Source organism: Chelonus insularis, unplaced genomic scaffold (genome assembly GCF_013357705.1).
Source record: "Chelonus insularis isolate UGA/USDA-ARS -01 unplaced genomic scaffold, ASM1335770v1 contig_568_pilon, whole genome shotgun sequence".
NCBI lineage: Eukaryota > Metazoa > Arthropoda > Insecta > Hymenoptera > Braconidae > Chelonus > Chelonus insularis.
In genome coordinates this window covers 474,492-498,708 of record NW_023276647.1, presented here as the reverse complement: position 1 = coordinate 498,708, position 24,217 = coordinate 474,492, and the positions used below count along the sequence as shown (strand labels likewise).

General features: G+C 28.3%; 3 protein-coding genes, 2 long non-coding RNA genes and 1 pseudogene across 5 annotated transcripts; 4 read left to right on the top strand and 2 right to left on the bottom strand.

Annotated features, from left to right (window-relative positions):
- Window positions 1-142: 142 nt before the first annotated feature.
- On the top strand, window positions 143-8,395 carry LOC118070303 (protein lethal(2)essential for life-like). Its single transcript, XM_035088841.1, has 4 exons — window positions 143-1,764; window positions 3,841-4,092; window positions 7,435-7,656; window positions 8,262-8,395. The coding sequence occupies exons 2-4, from the start codon at window positions 3,844-3,846 to the stop codon at window positions 8,382-8,384; spliced, it is 594 nt and encodes a 197-aa protein (XP_034944732.1). The 5' UTR covers window positions 143-1,764; window positions 3,841-3,843; the 3' UTR covers window positions 8,385-8,395.
- LOC118070305 (uncharacterized) lies at window positions 3,592-8,979 on the bottom strand. Its single transcript, XR_004690745.1, has 3 exons — window positions 8,812-8,979; window positions 8,059-8,175; window positions 3,592-7,886 (listed from the first exon to the last, which is right to left on the bottom strand). It is a non-coding gene; the product is annotated as an uncharacterized lncRNA (long non-coding RNA).
- Window positions 8,980-10,615: 1,636 nt separating this feature from the next.
- On the top strand, window positions 10,616-12,364 carry LOC118070306 (uncharacterized). Its single transcript, XR_004690746.1, has 2 exons — window positions 10,616-10,736; window positions 12,049-12,364. It is a non-coding gene; the product is annotated as an uncharacterized lncRNA (long non-coding RNA).
- Window positions 11,587-12,813, bottom strand: LOC118070302 (aquaporin AQPAe.a-like; annotated as a pseudogene).
- An 855-nt stretch (window positions 12,814-13,668) lies between these two features.
- On the top strand, window positions 13,669-15,320 carry LOC118070296 (odorant receptor 13a-like). Its single transcript, XM_035088828.1, has 5 exons — window positions 13,669-14,471; window positions 14,556-14,655; window positions 14,718-14,828; window positions 14,906-15,061; window positions 15,183-15,320. The coding sequence occupies exons 1-5, from the start codon at window positions 13,669-13,671 to the stop codon at window positions 15,231-15,233; spliced, it is 1,221 nt and encodes a 406-aa protein (XP_034944719.1). The 3' UTR covers window positions 15,234-15,320.
- A 380-nt stretch (window positions 15,321-15,700) lies between these two features.
- LOC118070206 (uncharacterized) lies at window positions 15,701-23,145 on the top strand. The gene is given in 12 exon segments (XM_035088660.1): window positions 15,701-16,569; window positions 16,654-16,729; window positions 16,731-16,754; window positions 16,825-16,935; window positions 17,020-17,175; window positions 18,686-18,796; window positions 18,853-19,008; window positions 21,113-21,164; window positions 21,808-22,423; window positions 22,483-22,582; window positions 22,713-22,823; window positions 22,888-23,145. Coding segments are annotated over 12 exon segments (2,640 nt in total).
- The last annotated feature ends 1,072 nt before the right edge of the window (window positions 23,146-24,217 follow it).

Here is a 24,217-nt window from a genome sequence, read left to right as displayed (position 1 = left end):
GAAATTCATTATTATTTTAAATTAAATCTTTTTTAAGATAATACATTTTATGCTTATTTAATAATATTGAAGTCTAAATAATAAAAAAAATTATTCTTAGGTTTTTTTCTTAGGAATCTTGGATTTATATCAATTATATGAATGAAGAACATATGATTAAGTCTGCACTGCGTTTATTTTATTTTCAGATTTGAATATATAAGTTATTACAAGTGGTGTATGGTTACAGTGTTGAATAAAAGAGGCATTTGCGTAGAGAGGATTTGATCACTAATTGTTAAAAACTTGGACTTTGCATTGAATTTGGAATACGCTGAGTAAAATGATGTCTCACACACGCTAAATATGACATATTTCTTATAAGCATAATAATAATAATTATAATAATGGTAATATAGAGCTCAAAACGCACAATGATACTACTAAGTTACGAGCATTCCATTATTTTTTTTGGGGCTAACAATCAGGTGTGGAAACTGACATTGATTAAATTACATTTAAAACTACTATTAGATAATAGTAATAAATGTACACTAATCTTAAAATGATTATTCGTTTTATCCAGTAACTTGATGGTATGAAAAAGGTCCTTTTCAAAAAATTTCTTTTCAAATGTTCACACGATCTTATCAAATGGTTGTTTTTTATCTTAAGAATACCATGCTTTTAAACATTGAATTCTCGCACAGTAAAACTCTTTCTCACAATTGGTATTGTGATTTACTCATTACATGAAATTGAGGCCGGTTTTTATAACAATAATCTTTAGAGATTATTTTTATTTTTTATTCTTATATAAATTCTTATAAACTATTAATGCCATGATCTTTTGTTGATTTTTTATTTATTTCTGATGGAACGTAATAAATTCCCGTCAATCTTTTTCTTTTTTTTTTTTTGTTCTCATCGAATCGTCCTTTTTACTTTAATTGTTGTTGATTCTTAATGATATTTAATATTGTTTTTCTTTAATATATTCATTCAAATTATATATCAGGTTTATGTTACTTGCAATGGGATTACTGTTTTTGTTGCAAAAGTAGATGGTCATGAATACACTCTAAGAAATTCTTAAAAGTTTAATCTACACAAGATACATGATATTGTTGTTTTTTTTTGGTGTGAGTATGAACACCCACTTTTTAAAAAATATTTTTTATTTTTTTTTTTCAATCCTTTTTATGTATTTTTTTTGGCCTTCTTTTCCAGCAAAACATATATCTTCCCAGTAATATGTCTCGATTATGATAATTACGAATTATTAAAATGTTATAATTTTTTTTTTTGTTAGTAGACACACCGAGCATTTTCATGATTCTATCTATGCACAAACGTGTAATTTTTTAAATACTTTATTAACCACATAAGCAATATTATTCGATGTTTAGATATTATGTTTAAAAGCTGGTTTTTTTTATACTCATCATATCAAAAACTACCCTCTTTTAACTTTTTATCATTTTCAAAATTATTTTTTCTCTCCATGAAACACTTAAAATCATCATAACTCTCCCTCTAACATTTATGCTTTCAGAGACTGACAAAAATTTAAGATTAAAGTCGTCAGAGTACCATTTTGGACTGCGTGAATCATGGTGACAAACAATTCACGGATTTATTATTAGTCAAATGGTTCACGAATCTTAAATATTTCCTTCAATATGCTCCACCTACGGATAATCTATTTAAAGTTGGTTCTTTCGCATCTGATTCTTAGTTTTTGAAGAACCTACAAGCAGCTCACTACTTTCACATCTTTACCACGTAAGTATCATTCAAAAAATTTCTTTTCTCTCAAATAATCCTTGAAATTGCATGTAACGATGAGTTTTATCTAACGATTAATATCTTAATAGGAAGATTAATTAAATACTCTAAGATGACGGAATTTTATAAAGCCTTAGTATATATCGCTATTAGTTAATTTATTAAGATTAACATTTGCGGCATCACAAGTAACATAGCTCACGAATCATGCGTCTATGATTAATTATTTATTTTATTATTGTACTGAATTATTTTTTTCATCACAAAACACCTTTCATTCTCAAAAATTATCATTTAAAAAAATAAAAAATAATAGAAATAAATTGTGTACTTGAATTATATCTACCTTAAAGTTATAAAGATCTCGTAAAAACATCAATCGATATGATTATTTATTATTTCTATAAAATATTTCATAAAATTTTAATATAAAAAAATTTATCTTTATTGTATGTAACGTCCGTCAGTTAGTAAAAAAAAACGCAAGTTCAAGTATAAAATTATTCAGACTTTAAAAAATGATAAAAAATTCGATCAACCATAATTTCTTGCTAGCCTTAGATGTATAATCTTAACACTTATTTTCTATGCGACCATGAGCTCGACATTTAGGAACAAATGTTCATATGTTAATTAATCTAAGTTATTTTAATATTACTATTATAATGATTATTTAAAAGACGTGCTTAGGAAATGCATTTTTAGTATGTCATTATATATGTTTTTTTCAATGAATACATTTTGAATAACTTCATAATTATAGATCTTTCATTGTGAATAATTTTAGTATCTTGCTGTAATTCTGTCAAAATCATAATTAGATAATTACATCGTCCATGCAACTGCTATTATATCCATATATATATATATATCGATTATTGAATTAGTAATTTTACGACACGAATTAAATACAGGGCATTACTGCGAATTTCAATATTTTTAACTGTGATCTTTACATTCGATGTAACCTGAGAAAATTGATTTTTTTTTTTTTAATATTTATTGATGTTGTTTTCGATCGATATCGATTTTTGATGATCTCCTACCATAAATCACAGTTACCCCTGTTGTCACTCTAATGGTTATTATCAACACACATCTATCGATTGATCCGCAATGGTGAAATATCGTGATATAGATTATAACTGGAGTCAATAAAAAAACTCAATAATCTAAAGAAAAATATTAAGTAACTGAAATGAAATTTACTCAAACAGAGAGAATTCTAAACCAAAATAATGAAAAATAATTTTTTTTTTAACTAAATTAATTAATAAAGAAATTTTTTAAAAACAGTTCAAATGTAATAAAAAAATATTAGTAAAATTGGAAGAACGTATTGATTAACTCTTAAACTTATCCGTTAAGAATATGATGTTATCTTAAGAGCAATTATATGAATCTTAATTATTGAATACCTTAACTAACTTAATTAATTGTGCGATCACTTGATTACTGACCAGTTTACTACATCATACGTTCGATCATAAAGCTTCACTTCGATACAATGTCGGTTTCAAATACCATAGATGTACATAACATTTACTAAGCTTCCAAGTTAACGCCATACTTCAATTTCATAAATATAACGAAATTATTTCTACTGATTAATATTTTTGACTTATTATTGTGATGTACGACTTGTTTGTTTATCCTAACATTAGTATGTAAGGTATGTTTTAATCATTTAAACGATAATGCAATAATAATAAATATTCGTACCCCATTTTCTTATTATCCTTAAACATTCATTAATGAATATTGAAAGCACTACTTTACTTTTACTCTTGATCCCATTCTCCGACCCTTAATCCTAAGGTGTTCTAATAACCGTTCATTTCAAATATTATCTGATTTTTGCATCATATCATTCTATTCTCTAGATACTAGATAGTGCCCTCACTCACAATCTTCAGTCTACTATTTACTGTAGCTTCTAATTTATTATCTAATTAATTATCCAATTAATTACTTTAGTTAAACTCATCATTAATGCAACTCTAACTATTGATTTAATAAGTTGAAGTGATTATTTGATTTCTAACATTACTCATATTCTTTTTCCTCTTTTAGATAATGTCGGTGGTACCGCTTTTTTTTCACAATTGGTGGGATGACTTCGATCGCCCTATCTCTAGACTTATCGATCAACATTTTGGGAGCGGTTTAACTCGAGACGACTTATTCTCTGATATTTCATCATGGAGCTTCAATAGACCTCGTTCTTTATTCTCGACTCCGTCTTACTATCGGCCGTGGCGAACACTCGCGACCACTAAATCTGGAGGTGTAAGCACTATCCAGTGTGATCAGAATAAATTTGAAGTAAGTGCTAATTCTTTGAAATACTTATCGATACTTTAAACACGAGTATTACCATTGATTTTTAAATGTTACACTGAATGTTATGAGTATTTTATTTAAACATTATTTCTCACTGATACCTCTTACTAAACCACGATCTTTTCATCAACCGTTTGTGCAAATAATTAGATGGCAAGCAAAAAGCTCGTGCGAATATAATTAATCATCAAATATTACCTATACCAACATATTCCTATCGTGTTCCTAGTAATTAATCTTAAGTTATAAGATATCGATTAATGGGTATTTAATCACGACAGTTTTTTTTTCAAGTTAAATTAGAAACAATGATTTTAAATTACTGTTTATTATTCAATTATTCAATATTTAATAATTCGCTGTGATATACGGTGGTGGTGACACTTTTTTTATTTGTTATAAGAAGTATTATAATTATTTCATTAACATTCTCTATTATTTTTAGTTTAAACTTTACTGATATAGTTACTTTTTTTCACTCGTTTACTATGACTGCTGGTTAAGATACGGACCGTATGTTTTATTTTATTATTTCGTGTAGTTGGTTCACTGTCACATTTTGCCAGTTTTCATTAAGTATCATTAACTCTATTTCATTGACACCAGCCATATAATGAGAATTATAGAAGCTTATAATATTTCTTATCTTTTTTAGCGTTGTTTTTAATACCTTAGCTTTACCCACTCTAGTTTATATAATTGCTGGAAAGTCAAACCCATGAAATTTTCAAACACACACAATATGAAGTATAATTAGTGGAAAATTATCATTGATATAAAAGAAAAGAGTGAAATAAAGTGAAATAAAAATACGGCGACTCTCGATTTTTCCGAGACTAATCAAGAAGAAAGTTTCGGAAGAAGCGAGAGTCGCCAAGCCTAGTAACTTTTAAGAATCTACTAAAGTTATGATTTTAAGTGATAAAATAAATCGATTATTGATAAACTATAATTAAAAAGGCACAAATCTAGTTAAAGAAATTAATGATAATAATTTATAAGATTTTATTTTTAATTTACTTTCTTATGTTATACTAAATTTATCGGAAGATCTGGAATATTCAAGTATCAAATCAAATTTTATATCATTTTAAAAATAAATGAACAAAAAAATAAAAAAGAGATATCAAAATAAACTTCAAAAGGAACTATCAACTTATAAATAAGCAAAATAGTCAAGCATTATCTTAAACCTTATATTAAAGTGCTGATTAAGAAATCTTTGATAGAAAAAATTCACACTTGCAACTTCAGTCAAAAATACGAATGAATAATTATGAATAGAAAACAAAAAAAAATTTAATCACTAAAAATCGTGTCGTGGAAGTTTAGAATACCCTAGTATTCCAAAAACTTCCACGACACGAGTTAAAAAATCTACTAAACTTGAAGAAAGTAATGAATATAGGACTTGAAAGAAATTATTATCAGCACTTATAATAATGGTAAATCTTTAAAAGCTCCTAGTTGTGCCCTCTAACCTCTAGTTAAAATCGACAAGACCGTGTAAATGATTGTTTAATAAGTTTTTATGCCTTTGATTTTTCTTTCACCACTACACTCAGTAAAGTCAATGTATTCAACTGGATAAAACGCTTAATAATCTAACAATGCAATCCTTCTTATCAAACACCTTATCCTTAATGCTATCAATAAATTGTAACTTAGTGATCCTGATAATCAAGTGTTTAGTGATAAACCTACTATGACCTTTAGCATACGTTTTGTTCTCTATTATAAACTATTCCTAAACTTATTCTTGAAATAAATTGTGTGTTATAAAAATTGAATCAAGGAATATTTAGGTTTTTAGCTCTATTTTTTCATGAGTTTTTGAATGATGATCATGGAGAGGGATCAAAAGATCCCTCTCGGGTTATTGAAAAAGTATTTATTTAGCAATAATTCAATGGACAAAAGAATTTAAGGGCTTTCAAGAGAAAAATGATTCTCAAATGATACACAATTTTTATAATCAAACAATGGTTTTAAATTATACTTAGGAAGCTATAATTGGCAAAGAATACTTATTTGAATTAAGAGAAGGAAGAAAATCTTCATGATATGATATCAAAAGATATTTGCCTTTTTGCTGACATAGCATTTTGTGTTAAGTAATTTCGATACGTACTGTTTTTAGTAACGAATCGATAAATAAACAATCTAATTATTTAATGATATTCCATATTTTTATTATTTTTTGTTATAACCCCTCTCTTTTTGAGAGGGGTATGGAAAACCTAATTCAGTTCACGAAATGCCCTCTTTATTTTTTTTTTTTCTTTGTTCAACACTGACTTTAAATATTTTTTTTTCGTATACAATAATACAGTAATTTTTAAATTTAACGTGTAAAATTGAATATTCTGGGTCACAGTAGAATTTTTATTTTTAACTGTAATAATAATAAATACTATCAAATTTTTTTTTTACTTTTCACTTTTTCCTTTTAAACGTGGGCTTTAGTACTCAGTTCAGTCTTCTTTCAACAATTACCGGATTTATTTATGTATATTGTCAAGAATAATAAAATCTTTTGTTTGTTTATCCCTCCCCTAACCCCCCGATGGGGTTAAGGGTTAAATAAAACTTTTTCTATTTATTTAATATGTGAATAAAAAAATAAATCTTTTGAAATTCTGACAGCCAATAATTCAACTTAACTAATATTTCTATTTTTTACTATCACTAAAAAATCTCACAATATTTTTTGCTTTATCTCTCGCACTCGCATTTACAGCATAAATTAATTCTCTGTTCTCAAACGATAATAATCATTCAGTTTACATGAAACTCGAATATTCACTTGCTCAAAAAAATCAATCATACTGTACAAATAGATGGTATGTAAAACGCCTAAACTCTTCTTCTCGCAATCGCTTAGGGCAATTGTCATCACCTACTTGTATGCACGCACTACTTTTGATAAAAAGAGTATTTTCACACAAGTAGGCCTTCGTATTCACTACATTTCTTCAGCAATATCGTTCATAAAATTATTGAAAAAATTTATTTGAAAATTTTACATAAAAAATGGAAATTTATTTAATTCACTGTAATTGTTTATGTCAGAAGTCGACTCGCGAGCGAACTCGCGAGTCAAATTTAAGTTAAAAATATCTAATTGCCTATATACTGCGACTAGATGTTTTTAAATGACTCGAAATAATAATTATTTTTATTGTAATAGTTAATTTCTTTGACAAGTAGACCTTTAAGTGACTTTAAATTCAATGAATCTTTGCTTTAATGAATCTAAAGCTGACTTTCTGCATAATACAATTTTTGTACTCCCGATTTGCTAAGCTATTATTTTGTTTTCAGGTGATACTAGACGTTCAACAATTCTCGCCAGATGAAATAATTGTCAAAACAGTTGACAACAATATTATAGTGGAGGCGAAACACGAAGAAAGAAAGGACGAGCACGGATTTATCACCAGGCACTTTATCAGAAGATATATTCTTCCCTCGTCTCACGACCCACTGCAAGTTACCTCGAGTCTTTCTTCTGATGGAGTTCTCACTATTACGGCGCCAAAAAAGGTAATCACTTGAGCTCAATTCCTAATATCCTGCCTGCACAGCTTATAACCCAACAGGGCTAAAAGCCCTGGACGGAACCGAAGCTCCGATTTTTAAACTATTCGATCCAGTTGTATTTTTTTTCTCAATCAGATATTTTTTTATTCCCTTCAGCCTGTTTCTCAGTTATCTCAGCACTTATTTGCTCGGGTTTAACCTTGATGCTACATCCCGAATGTATAATGCAAGCACTAAACGATAAAAAAAGAAGAAAAAGGTTATGTAAAAGAATGTTGCAAGTACTGAGATATTTCGTCAGTATTTTTTTTTTTTTTTAATTAAAAAATTTTATATCGAAGAAATTGTTTTGCAATTTTTTTTTTTTTTTTTTTTTTTTTTTGCACTAATTTTGAACCGGCTTACCTAGTGTGTGCGTTCTCACTCAGAAGTGGATAGATTTGGGAATCTAACCTGGCTCAGGAGCGGTGGAAGAGTAGAAGTAGTGTACGGATTGTTCTAGCACCAAGCCCGTAGGGCGCTCTAAAAAAGAATAATTAAAAATTCCCTTGTTACAAAAAATAAAAAAAATTAAAACCTCATTAATTGTTATTGTTTTATATTTTCAGAGGTTAACGCCATCTTCGAATGAGAGAATCGTCAACATTGTTAAGATTGGAGAACCGGTATCGAAGCCTGAAGCAGTGAAAACCGAAGAAACACACCGTATAATCACGACCGAAGAAAACTAAACAATTAATTTGAAAAACATTTTTATAAAATTCCGAAATAAGTTATTAATATTTATCACTAATCCAATGAAATTTAATTTTGAAAATTGTTATTTAATTTCGAATTCAAAAATCGAAGATGATACTTTTTCCGAATATTTTTGATATCCCCAAAATATTGTATTTAGAATTCGATTTATTTAATAATAATTTTATATAAAATATTAATAAACTAGATTATTTTTCAGTTAAATCGTAAAATGTTTATATAAAATGTACAATTTCTACCTAATATTTTGTAAAACCGATATTCGATGTCTCATTTGCCTATAGAAATTCAGAAGTTTACTTTATAAATTGGATGACAATAATGATGAAAACTAGATGAATGAGTGATGACTGGAAAAGTGAATGAAATAATGGATAAAAATGAATAAAAAATACTTACGGAAAACTGGCGCGCTCCGCACGCACTGCGATGCCTTTACATGACTCTTGTCTGTTGTTGTCTTCAAAAAATTTATGATATAAATCAGCGTAAGAGTTAAAAAAACTTTAGTTGACTTTACTTGATGTAAATGGTACGATGGTTGGTTTACGAATGCCGGTAGCCGGCGAGCCGGCCTGCTTTTATACACGCCGGTTGCGACGTAGAAAACTCCAGAGCGAGGCTACGTGATTCTACTCTAACTACGCATATGCTCCAAAATCATTAATTACATTGAATTTTGTCATGAAATTTATAAAATAAGTAGCAAATAATTATTTAAGATTAATTCATGTGATATTTTTAATAACTTTTGCTTTATAATCATTTTTTCCAGTTATTTTACATCGTCATTGAAGTATTGATCGTGTCCGTTGGAAGACAAAATTTCTGGCATGTTCTCTCGAACCCCACTATTCTGCCGTATCCCAGGCCAACATCCTCCCAGTCGGCACGTAGGCCAGAGCTGGCTCTCATAGTGTGTAGCCTTCCACAAGCTTATTTTCATGTCTGAACATGATGTACGTTATTTATTTCGTTGTGACCTGGTAAAAAAAAAAGAATCCCAATGGCCCAATGTGCGCAGTTATGGAATAGAATTATATTATATTATATAGTTTTGAATTAAATCATAATATTTTGATGGTCTATAAATATTTTTGCCATTTTTCACCTATTTTTTGTAATTATTGAGCTCATTTCCATTGTTGTGTTATCAAGTTTGTTCTATAATGTTGAAAAATTCTTATTAATATTTGAAATAATGATTGAAATAATCTAGGAATTAATTCAATTGTTTTAAAAACTCCAAAATCATCAAAGACCTTTGTTTTCTAGTCACATAAGATCAGCAAATAAGTAAACTATAATCATAACTTTGTCTGTAAGATAATTATTATCTATTTTCAGAGTTAAGGTCAAAAAATGTTAATTATAAGTGTATATTTAATTGATAATTATGTATCGTAATGAAATTAGAGAGATTAGAGACATTTTGATTTTATTTTAGATTGTTGACACTGTAATCAACGTATTTTTTTTATTAAATGTTGAAAACAGACTTATTCATAAGGAGATGATAAATTTTTTGTCATTTGAAGATAATAAATATTGTAATTAGGAAATAATTGTAACAAAATATTACTTACTTCAGATAAATTCAAAGTTTTTACATTATTTATAAGAAAGAAAGTAGATTAACTAACAAGATAGCATTTCATACAGTAGATATGGATGTAACAAATATTTTTAGCCTATTACAAATGATGAAATTAAATATATATTTTTTTTAAATAAAAAAGAACTGGAAATTCCAGTTGTTTAAAATTTTCTGTTGAATTCTAGAATGTTCTGAAGCCTGGTGCAACGTTAAAATCGATAAATAGAACTGCGTCTCTCTATTTGAGCAGCTTCAGTTAAAGTTTGGATTTTGTTGTGACATAATTTTGATGTGAATGACCAGAAATAATGCCATTCACACTAACAAAAATTCAAAAGATAGTATCATAAGTTATTTTATATAAAAAGAAAGAAAAAGACTTCAAAAAAAATATTTATGTATCTAAATTATTCATGGAAATATTTATTAGCTTGTTTTTGAATAAATAATAAAAATACAATCATTGGCCTACTTATTTCGATATTGTTTATACCTTACCTTGCTGATTTTAATTATCAAATATTTTTATGTTAGTAAACATTGCCAAGAACCCAAACAACTTTGTTTTGCTGTTGAGGTCAAGGTCAACATGCTGTACTGTCGGTGCTACAAACATATTTAGATGACGTGTTTCAACGTTGTGAATTTTGCAATTCGGCGTAGATTGCATCATCAAAACTCCAAGATATAAAACTTACTCATTTTGTAATGAAAATTGAGATTATTCGTGAGTTATCAACCTTTTATTCAAGTAGTATAATATAATTCTTCTTATACCAAAGCATTTCGATAAATAATCGAAAAAAGAGCCGCAAATGACATTTTTTATTATAAAAAAAAGAATTGCTAAATAATTAGTTAATTTTTAATTTGTATAATTAACATAAAAGAATTAAATAATTAAATTAATGTATTTTTCTTGGAAAAGGTATTGTTTTTTCTCCAAGAGCCTTTTTATTATTAAAAATATTCATAAACATTAATCTTTTTGAAAAGTTCATAATTAATTAATGATTTTTGAAGATAATTATTTTCTTTGTGACTTCTGTATATGTCATTGCTTTCTTTGTTTCTATCTACGTTTACTTTTGCGTCATTACTGCTGTAGAAAGGTCATTGTGCCTCTACAATTGTTTTTATTCGTTATATAACCAGTGAAAGATAGGTTATTCAACTCAGTTGGATCTCTCAGGTACTGGGTAATAAATAATAAATAAAAAAAAATTGGTATACAACTGTTCTGATGCTACATTTTTTCTTGTACCTACCAGATATAGGTTATACAGTATATACAGTTGTTTAAATTGTTTATAATAATTGGTTATAAATATAGTAGAAAATAGGCTTATCAGTTGGTTGAAGGTATAGGTTTGTGAATAATAAATAAACTGAATGCAACGTTTCTATATTATATATAATATATCTATATGTACTGTTGTAGGAAGTTGTACAGTACTTACAATTGTTTTTGTTTATTATAAAATACTGTGATGTAATTTTATTTATTCTTTACATATCTAATTAACAATACAACAAAATTTTAAAAATATTCTTCCTTTATTACACTAATTTAATTGATACAATCGGAGTAAATAGATATATCAAATTTATGGAAAAATAATACAATATATTTTTTAAATTTGTTTATATAATTAATATATATCTATAACAAAATCTACATTTAAAGTTATTTAATATTTTTGTAATTGATTTAAATATGAGCCAACTCGATGCAGGGATTCTCTGGATGTTTCTTTTTTGGACACACACTGAATAGTATTTGGTATATATATGTTCCAAGCACAGCTCCAAGAGTTGGACCAAGCCAGTAAATCTTCAGAAGAGAAAATAATTTTATATTATTTTTAAATATAAATGTTAATTATATAATTAATCTTTTTAATCACATACCCATTGATCATTCCAAGCATTATTCCAAAAAGCAGGTGCAAAAGTTCTAGCAGGATTCATACTGCAGCCTGTGAAGGGACTCTGAAACGAATATCATCATTATGAATTAATTTATAACAAACTTTCAGGTTACATCAAGTCTTAAGTGTTGGCAATAACTAACAGCAGCAAAGGAAATTCCAGCAACTGCTACACCAAACCGAATAGCTGTGGAGTCAGTAGTATGAGAACATCTTGGGTCCCACGTTGCACAGGCAGTACATAAAATGATTCCAGTACAAAAAGCTTCAACAAGTACAGCTTGGAGTTTTGATACTTCAGGATGGACTACTGTTACACATAATGGAGTAGTAGAATTGATAACTCCATCACTAAACATACTTGATGGAGTCACAATCTGCAATGTAATCACGTATTTTACTAAATTAAATTTCGAGTAAGAATGATTTAAATTTAAATATAATATTTACCCTTAATGCACCATATCCTACGATTGCTCCCAAAAATTGACCAAATATATAAGCCACACCTGTTGGGATTGATTTTAGCTTAATTATCACAGCTCCAATCGTGACAGCAGGATTCAAGTGAGCACCACTTACATGTCCTAGCATCTATATGAAATAAAAGAAGTTCATTATTACAATTTAATTATGAAGTTCCATTAAATTTAATGAAGGTACATCTGATAAAAAAGAGCATGAAAACTTTCTCCAACTCACCATAATGATCATATTAACAGTGAAACCGAATGTAAAGGCAGTCTGCATTGGTGGAGGTGGAGTAGGGACCCATGGTACCAATACATCCCATGCATCCAATGAAAATTAAAATCGCAGTTCCAATTACTTCTCCAACTACCATCGTCAATGTCCCTTCTTGAATCTCCCATATTGAGTCTGGAATTAAAAAAACAATTGAGAATGCATTAAATATTGATCATGCTTCCAGGTATTCATTACTTCATTAAATAAAAGATAGTCTGAGTATTTTATTTTGTAGTTGATATTGAAATTTATTGGTAAAAAATATTTTTAAATCAAATTTTTTAAATACGTATTTTGAAACTTAGTAAACTCACAATCTTTTTTTTCACCCATAATTTGAGAATAAAAAATAAAATATTTATTGAATTATTTTAATAATACTACGTTATACTAATCACTGCTACCTTACTACTAATAATCAAAGAGTCATGATCGAAAGAAATAAAATATAAAAACTTATTTATCATCTATGCGAAATGATAAAAATATTGAATAGTTTTGTGTCTGATAAAATTATTTTTGCAGCAATCACTGCTTGCACTTGAGTTAAACGATATTTTATCATGATTAACCATTTTTTCTTGCAATGATGACTTATTATCCTAGGAAAATGTAACATTAATGATAAAAATTCAGTGGAAATTTTATCAAGACTTGGTATTCAATTGGAAAAACTTTATTTTTAAAATCAACAAATCACCAAATTTTCCTATATGTCTACTACCCTAAACGACCAGAATACAGTGAATGACCTATGGATAAAAATTATAGAGTCATTATCAAACTATAATGTCTATATAATAGACAAAATGAGAGTGATTTGCATAAAATTACGAATGAATATTGAAAAAGATGTACATGCGTACATCTAGCTCCTCCCACTCTTTTAGAGTTGTATTAATATTCTTAAAATAAGAAATTCAGTCATTGAACGAATATTACAGTGATTTTTGAAGACTATAAAAATTAAAATCCATTCAGATGGATCAAAGAGAAAGAAGTCTTAATAATTACAAAAATTTAAATTATCAAGTTGATATAGAATATGTTGTCAAGATATCTCGAACACTTTTAACACCAATTGGAATTTACCCTTTGTATGGATCAGATACTAATTTAAGTAAATTTCTCGTTAGACTCCAAACACTCATGGTATTTGGACTGATGTGTTTCTTACTAGTTCCTCATTTCATTTGGACATTCTTTGATGCTGATGACCTTTCACGATTGATGAAAATTATCGCAGCTCAAGTATTCAACTCGTTAGCTTTGATCAAATTTTGGACCTTGATTATCAACAAAAAAGCTTTGAGAGATTGTTTGCAACAATTGGAGGATAATTGGAAGAATGTAATTTGTGAAGAAGATAGATTAGTGATGGTAAAAAATGCTAAAATCGGTAGATTTTTTACAGTAGCATATTTAAGTCTTTCTTATGGTGGTGCATTGCCTTATCATATCATAATGCCCTTAGCAGCAGAACGAATTGTTAAGGAAGATAATACTACTCAAATACCGCTACCTTATCCAAGTGATTACGTTTTTTTTGTTCCTAGTGATTCTCCTGGCTATGAAATGCTTTTTATTACACACATTATTATCAGTACTATTATTTTATCAACCAATTGTGGTATTTATAGTCTTATTGCTACTTATGTCACTCATGGCTGCTGTCTCTTTGAAGTTGTTTGCAGACATCTAGACAATTTGACAAAAAATGGAATAAATGATGAATTTAACTCGCAACTTGCCTGGATTGTTCAAAAACATTCTATTGCTATTGAGTAATTGTTGGAATGAATGATTATAAAAAAATTAATTTTCAATTTTATTTAGATTTATTAATTTATTAACGTATTTATTATTAGATATGCTGAAAAACTTGAACAATCCCTTAACATTGTTTTTCTCTGTGAAATGGTTGGCTGCACAATTATTATTTGTTTTTTAGAGTATGGAGTAATGGTGGTAAGTTATGAAATAAATCAAAAAATTTTTTGGTACATAAAAAAAGTAATAAAAACATGCAGGAATGGGAAGATGGACAAGTTCTTGGGTTAATGACATATGGAGTATTGATGACATCCATTTTTGTTAATTGTTTTATTATTTCTTATATTGGAGAACGTCTTAAAGCACAGGTTTAATTATTATATTACATTTAATTTAACTAGGCTATTTATAATAACTGATATATTTATTTTATATTAACCAAAAGAGTATAAAAGTTGGTGAATGCTCATACTTCATCGATTGGTATAACTTGCCAAAAAATATTGTAATTGATTTAATGTTTATAATGATTCGATCCAGTCAACCAGTTACTTTATCAACTGGAAAAATAAGTGATTTATCTTTACAAGGATTTGCTGGTGTAAGACTTATATTATTTTCATTCTTTTTACCTTTATAGAATATTTTTATTATAGATTTTAGGCTTTGAAGTTTATTAATTAACACAATATTAATAAATAATAATTTAAAATTTTCTCTAGGTTGTCAAGACTTCAGCAGCATATTTAAATTTCATTAGAGCCGTTGTCTAATATCCCAAGCACTTCTCATTAAGTAGTCAGACAATTAAATCAGTAAACTTGTCACTTTATCCAATTATTCATTAATACATTTCACGTCTGTATCTAAAATTAACATAATAATTCATATTTATTTCACTGAGATGAAAATTTTTAAATTCAATAATTGGTTATATTCGTGCTTATTAGAATTTCCAATTTTCATCCAAATTTATATTTCATCGAATTACAACTCAATAACTGATGTTCATTGAACTCTGAATTAAAATTACTCATATTAAAAAAAAATAAATAAAACTAACATGAAATAAATTGCAGCCAACTTGATGTTTTCTATGAAAGAATTGAAACTCTATTAACTTCAATAATCAAAACTTTATAAATACACGATTTAAAGTAATTTCCTCTCATTTTCAATTTCAATTTTTTATCATTAATCCACGCAAGCGCACACATTTGCATTTATTTTATTTTGAATCATGGAAACGTCAGTTCTATCAGTTCATCAAAAGAAAATGTATGGAATAATAAAAAAAGATTCGACTGAATTTATTTTCAACTCGAAGAACTTTAAATCTGATAACTCTGTTGAAGAAGATATTGAGTTTGCTATCAAGATCAATCGATGGCTACTAAGTCCTCTAGGGATTTGGCCACATTTATCAGAACCTTCATTTATTGAAAAGTTTACAAAAATTGTAACTATCATAATCTGCTCATTATTAATGGCATTCATCATTATCCCAGGAAGTCTTTTTACTTTCGTCCAAATTAAAGATCCAGCAGTGAGACTAAAGCTTACAGGAGCATTAAGTTTTTGTGTGATGGGAATTATGAAATATTGTTCACTTGTTTTAAAGCATCAAGACATCACCAATTGCTTCAATTATATTATCTTTGATTGGCATAAGGTTAATTCAGTTAGTGATCGAGAGATCATGATAAAGTATGCACAATTCGGTCGGTATGGTTCTATTATTTGTGCTATTTTTATGTATGGAGGTGGATTATTTTATGCGGGAATTTTACCTCATGTATCTGCCAGTGTGAAAAATGAACACAATATAACAATTCGTCCTTTAGCTTATCCAAGTTACTATATATTTTTTGATCCACAAGAGAGTCCAGCTTATGAAATAACTTTTTCAATTCACTGCTGTTGTGCTTTTGTGATGCATTCAATTACTAGTGCAGCTTGTAGTTTAGCAGTAGTTTTTGTAATGCATGCATGTGGACAATTAGAAATTTTAATTGGTTGGCTTAATGATCTTGTAGAAGGTAAAAGGGTCAATCAAGGAACAAATGATAGATTTTCTAATATCATTAAGCAACATGTCAAAACTCTCAGGTATAGAACACTTAATACATCATTAAAAAAAAATACTTTTATAACAAATAATATAAATTAGGATCTTTGTATTCAACAATTTAGATTCATTGCTTGCACAGAAAATGTATTATGTGAAATTTGCCTGGTGGAAGTTGTTGGATGCACTTTGAATATTTGTTTTTCTAGGGTATTATTTGATGCTGGTACGTTTCTAAATAATTTTTATATCGATTGTTTAAAAATTAATCTAACTAATTTTATCATAATTAATAGGAATGGGAGCAAGCTGATGCAATAGGAATAACGACTTATACAATTCTTTTGATATCATTCACATTTAATATTTTTTTATTTTGTTACATTGGAGAATTATTACGTGAAGAGGTATATAAATAAAAAGAAAATTATCTTACATGATTTATCTTATGGAAATAATTGAATATGATTAATGATACTGACATGAAACAGTGCAGAAAAGTTGGAGAAACATCATACATGATCGACTGGTATCAGTTACCAGAAAAAAAAGCACTTGGATTAAAATTGACAATTGCAACAGCCCAAAATCCAGTTACTGTAACAGCTGGAAAGCTTGTGGAACTCTCTTTACATAGTTTTTGTACTGTAAGTAAATAAATACCAATTAAAAAAACTTATTATTAATTTTAATAAGTAATTGATCTTTATATTTATGTTAGGTAATTCGAACATCAGTAACATATTTGAATTTATTGCGAACATTCATGCTATAAAACTGGATTTTTTTTTTTATAAAACATTATTAAGTATGAACAATAAACACAATTTTGTCTTTTCAATATGTAGATATTAAGTGGTATTATCGATCAATGACGAAGAACTCACATATAGGTTAAAAAAAACTTCTTTATTGTAAAAACATATAAAGACACAATCACCTTAATTGCCTGTTGATTGCCATAATTTTTCTATGAATATAATCATTTATTGTTGAATTAACGCATGCGTAGATATATTTTTCAAAGCATTTTTATTTGTGAAATTTATCAGTTTTGAATGATCATTTACATGAGTAAGATGACGACTAAAAAGAAATTAACAGATTATACAAAATCAATTCAATATAATTTTCCAAGTGAACCAGATATGAAATATGTTCTTAAAATTAATCAGTGGGTTCTCGGTTTTTTAGGAGTTTGGCAATTTGTTATCAAATCATCTACTTCAAAAAAAATTAGTGCAATTTTTCTCTCAATTACGTGCTCATTTTCGTTAGGATTTATTATCGTTCCGGGAATACTTTTTGCAGTCATTGTTATCAAAGATCCTGCATTTAGACTTCGAGTAACAGGAGTTTTAAGTTTTTGTGTGATGGGAATTTTAAAGTATATTTTATTGCAAACAAAAATCAAGAATATAACAATTTGTATGAATAAAATAATTGCTGATTGGCAGAGAATTAGATCTCTTGATGATAAAAAAATTATGGTAGAACATGCTCGGTTTGGATATTATAATTCTATGATCAATGCAGCTGTCATGTATGGCAGCAGTTTATTTTATGCCTGTATTCTACCCCAAGTGTCTTCAAATCTTAAAGGGAATAATACTGTACGACCACTGGCTTATCCTTGCTACTTTATATTTTTCGATGAACACAAAAGTCCTGCTTACGAACTCGTTTTCTTCACCCATTGCTGTTGTGCAATAGTAATGGCTTCAGTCACCAGTGCAGCTTGCAATCTTGCTATTGTTTGTGTTGTTCATGCCTGTGGACAATTGGATATTGTTATGGGATGGTTGGAGAATTTTATTAAAAAAACTAATAGCAGTTTAGTTCTATTTGGACAATATTCAGAAATAATTGCACATCATGCAAGAATTATTAGGTAATATTAGTTTATTTCATATTGATCTGAAAAATTTTTTGAGCCATCAAATGACGTTATGTCGTTGGTAATTTAACATTTTTTAAGCACAGATTTACCAATGATGTTGAAAAGCTAGTGGAATACATAGCTTTAGTAGAAATAGTGGGATGTACATTAAATATCTGCTTGCTAGGATATTATATATTATTAGTAAGCAAAAATTTTAAAGATTTATGATAATATTGCTTGCGCTGATGATATTTTTAAATAAATGATTCATCTAGGAATGGAGCCAAAATGATGCAGGAGGAATGACGACGTATATTCTACTATTGATATCTTTTATATTTAATATTTTTCTTTACTGTTACATTGGTGAACTGCTCACAGATAAGGTAAGAATAGTATTGATTTTTTTATTGATTTATTTAATACCGATATTGTGTGACAGTGTCTCCAAGTATACAATGCTGCATACTATGTGGACTGGTATGATTTACCCAATAAACTAGCCTATGGAACTGTTCTGACAATTCTGATCTCACAAAATTCCAATCCAATTCGAGCGGGCAAATTGATCAATCTTTCACTTTACACTTTTGGAACTGTGAGTATAATAATCTTACTTTTTAAGTATAGAAAAATTTCGTTCCCCAAAAGTTTCCTGACGTTTCCCTCGTGGGACTATGGGGAATATTTGAGGAACGAAATTTTATTTATTTTTTCAATTTTTTTTTCTCTACTCCAAAGGTGCTTTGAATGTTTTGTACTTGCAAAAATAAGATAAACAATGACATTAATCAAATATAATGATATATTTGCGAAAAAGTATGAGATATAAAAGTGTGCATAACTTCTATGCTAATGATGCTAAGAAGTTGATTGAGGACTTAAATGAAAGATCTCGACAAGAGGAAAAGAGTCAACATTGTTGAAATTATACTTGGAGCATAATTTATGCGAAAATTGAAGTAAGTTCCAGTTTTACCCCATTTTGAGGGTGAAATAATTAATTATTAATATGTTTGACCTGATTCCGCATTTCTAGGCATTGAGACGAAGAGAATGAGTGGTCAAACTTGAAAATCGGACAACTTTGATTTTTCACCCCTAAAAAATGGCAAGTGGTACCCCTTTCCATTTTTTTTGGCCAAAAAATAAAAGTACTCCGATTTTCACATTTGACCACTCATTCTCTTTCTCTTGATGCGTAGAAATGCGGAATCGGGGCACCGCCCAAGAAAATTCACTTTAACACCCTTAAAAACGGGTTACACTAAATACAAATTACGAATTATCATCCCCTTGGCTTTAAACCCCTATAACTCATGAACGGATGGTCCAATAATCATTTTTAGGGACGTTTTAGAAACTTAAGAATCTAAGCTAAACATTGATATCCATGAAAAGTGTTTAAAAAATTGCTTTTACCCTTAAAATCGCTAAAATATAAAAAAAAAAATCACATCTTTTGGGGAGTTTGACAAATATTTTGGTGATTTTAAGGGGGAAAGAAATTTTTTAAACGTTTTTCATGGATATGTATTTTTAGCTTAGATTCTGAAGTTTCTAAATACCTCTTAAAAATCATCGTTTGATGATTTTTCCACGAGTTATAGAGCTCCAAAGTAAAAGTAAGGGTAAAAAATCATCCACTTTTCGACTTTGGAGCTCTATAACTCGTGGAAAAATCATTAAATGATGATTTTTAAGAGGTATTTAGAAACTTCAGAATCTAAGCTAAAAATACATATCCATGAAAAACGTTTAAAAAATTTCTTTCCCCCTTAAAATCACCAAAATATTTGTCAAACTCCCCAAAAGATGTGATTTTTTTTTTTTATATTTTAGCGATTTTAAGGGTAAAAGCAATTTTTTAAACACTTTTCATGGATATCAATGTTTAGCTTAGATTCTTAAGTTTCTAAAACGTCCCTAAAAATGATTATTGGACCATCCGTTCATGAGTTATAGGGGTTTAAAGCCAAGGGGATGATAATTCGTAATTTGTATTTAGTGTAACCCGTTTTTAAGGGTGTTAAAGTGAATTTTCTTGGGCGGTGCCCCGATTCCGCATTTCTACGCATCAAGAGAAAGAGAATGAGTGGTCAAATGTGAAAATCGGAGTACTTTTATTTTTTGGCCAAAAAAAATGGAAAGGGGTACCACTTGCCATTTTTTAGGGGTGAAAAATCAAAGTTGTCCGATTTTGATGATCGACCACTCATTCTCTTCGTCTCAATGCCTAGAAATGCGGAATCAGGTCAAACATATTAATAATTAATTATTTCACCCCTAAAATGGGGTAAAACCGGAACTTACTTCAATTTTCGCATAAATTATGCTCCAAGTATAATTTTAACAATGTTGACTCTTTTCCTCTTGTCGAGATCTTTCATTTAAGTCCTCAATCAACTTCTTAGCATCATTAGCATAGAAGTTATGCACACTTTTATATCTCATACTTTTTCGCAAATATATCATTATATTTGATTAATGTCATTGTTTATCTTATTTTTGCAAGTACAAAACATTCAAAGCACCTTTGGAGTAGAGAAAAAAAAATTGAAAAAATAAATAAAATTTCGTTCCCTCAAACATCCCCCATAGTCCCACGAGGGAAACGTCAGGGAACTTTTGGGGAACGACATTTTTTCATTCGGGTTGATTTGTATTTATTAACACATTTTTTGATTTTTATTTATCAACAGATCATTCGTACTTCGTTAGCATATTTAAACATATTACGGAATTTTATGGATTAATTAATATTCAAGCAATTTCAATTATTTAATTTAAATGAGAAAAAATGTGTAGCAAAATTGTAAGATATACCAAATCACAATAAAATATATTTATTATATTAATTAACAGTAAAACAGAAACAACTATAGGCTAATTCGAAACAAATTTTTATGGTTGTTCAGTCGATCTAAAAAAAAATATTTTATAAATCAAGCAGCGATTTTCAAGGGTTCAATCAGTTTCCGCCATATTCAATTTCTTTCTTATAGACAATAATGAAAGTGCGTATGTTCCTTGGTGGTGCACAATTTAAATAAACTTTGCTTATTAAAGTAATTTTCTACTATTATCAAATTATTTGTTCAGAAGGCTTTGAATAAAAATTGACGCAAGCGCAGATTTATATTTTCTTAGCATTTCTATCAATGCTATGACCAGTATGAATTAACTTAGTAGACGGAAAACAGTGAAAGGATGAAAAATCAATTGAACTTAAATCCAATTACTTATCAAGCTGATGTTGAATCCAACATGAATTATGCAATCGAACTGATTCGATGGCAGCTTCAAATCTTAGGCATTTGGCCACTTTCTTCCAATTCATCTAAACTCGATTCCTTCTTTTCAATATTCCGTATCATATTAGTATGGCTTCTTCTAGCATTTTTATTTCTACCTGGAGTCTATCTTATAAAGCTAGTTAATGGTATTGGAGTAAAATTTCGTCTTGGTGGTCCAATAAGTTTTTGTACGATGGCAATGATAAAATATTTTTCTTTGCTAACTGGGCTTGATAATCTCAAAAAATGTTTCTCACATTTAATAACTGACTGGCATAATGTTACTTGTCCACATGATCGAGATATCATGATCAAAAGGTCTCAACAAGGTCATTTTGGTGCATCAGTTTGTGCTTTATTCATGAGTGGTGGTGCATTATTTTATGCATTGATTTTACCAAATATATCAGGTGGTGATAAAAGCATTAGTAACGTCACAGCAAGACCTGTGGCTTATCCAAGTCATTTTGGATTTTTTGATGCACAAGCAAGTCCAGCTTATGAAATAGTGTTTTTCATTCATTGCTGTTGTTCATTCACAATGCATTCAATTGCTAGTGTTGTCTGTGGTATTGCTATTGTTTTAATCATGCATGCATGTGGACAATTAGAAGTCATTAGTTTATCAATGGAAAAACTAGGAAATGATACATCTGAGATTGCTGATGTGGAAAAAAGATTTTCTCAAATTCTTCAGCATCATGTCAGAACCCTAAGGTAATAAACAATTGTTTCAGATACATTACAATATTTTTTAATTGAATTTTTATCTTTAGTTACATTAATAACGTTGATCAACTTTTATGCAATATATGTCTTGTTGATGTGATGGGATGCTCTTTGAACCTTTGCGTGGTTGGAAGTGGTCTGATTTTGGTGAGAAAATGAATTGAACTATTTGTGAATGGAGAATTTTTCTTTTTTTTTTATTGAATCATGAATTATAATTTGATCAACATAAATAATCAGAAATAAGAGATCAATAAGAATATACTCTTTTATATAGCAATGGGGACACTTTGATGCTATTGGCATTATAACATATTTTCTTTTAGTAACATCTTTCGTGTTGAACATATTTGTGTTCTGCTATATTGGTGAACTTCTAACTGAACAGGTATTTATTCAAAAAAATTTTTGTTTTACATACTAATTTTAATTTTTGTTTCTATAAAAAATAGTGTGAAGAAGTTGGTAAAAAATTGTATATGATTAATTGGTACGATTTACCACGGAAAAATGCCTTACATTTGATTCTAACAATTTTCATGGCTCAAAGACCAGTGATATTGACAGCAGGGAAATTTTTTGATCTCTCTCTTAATAGCTTTTGTGCTGTAAGTTTATTTAAGCAGAAAATGATTGAGCATCATTACTTATATTATATATTTTTTATAGATTATACGAGCAGCAGTAGCATACTTAAATTTTACACGTAAATATTTATATTGATACTAATTTCAAGGAGGTGGTGATGATACTAACTTGGTTATTTATCATATTTTTAATTGACAATCGTCTAGCTAATGATAGAGGTAACCAACAGAGCATTGATTTAAAGTTGAATTAATAGTGAGAAGTTGACTGTCACTTTTTTACACTTAAGTTGATTAATCAACAAATAATAGGTTCAGAATTTTTTCTAACTCATCAAGAATTTAGCAGCATTTTTGAATTTCATTTTAACAACTGTTCCAAGCACTTTTTATTCAGTAGTCAGACAATTAAGTCAGTAAACTTCACACTTCATCTAACTATTCATTAATATATTAAGTCAATATAATAATTCACATTGTTATGGATATTTATAGATTAATTAATATCTGAATCAATTTTAATTTTAAAATGAAAGCATCATTAAATAACAATATGTAGTAAAACTAAAATATACAAACTCACAATAAAATTTATTTATTATATCTATAAAAAAATAATGTACAATTAATTTTCGAATTAATTGGCAATAAATTTGTACGTTAATACTAATTTCAAAGAGATTTTAATAATACTAATTGAATCGATCATAATATTCTCAATTGATAAACTTCTAGGAGATGATAGAAGTAACCAATATGGCATCGATTATTAGTTTTAGTAATTAAATTATTAATAGTCAAAAGTTAAGTCAATAATAAATTTCTATTATACTCCCTTTTAACTTATCATCTAGATACATTTAGTTAATAGTTTCTTGACTTTGTGATAAATCATAAAAATTATTTACTCACAATGTTGCCCATTGTTCACAAGAATAAAATATGCACTTAATTTGATAACATTCCAGTAATTTTTATGATTAATTCAGTTTTAAAATACTTTATTATTTATCAAGATGTAAAAAATTCTTTTCATAACTGCAAATTGAATTTATGGCTAACATACTCTGTGCTTGACAAAATCATACTATAAAAAGTTTTAATGTGCGCAACGTAAACAAAACGCATGCGTAGAATTAATTTTGTAAAAGAAAACAATTCAACATTAATTGAAAAAGTTTTTGCTTTAATAACA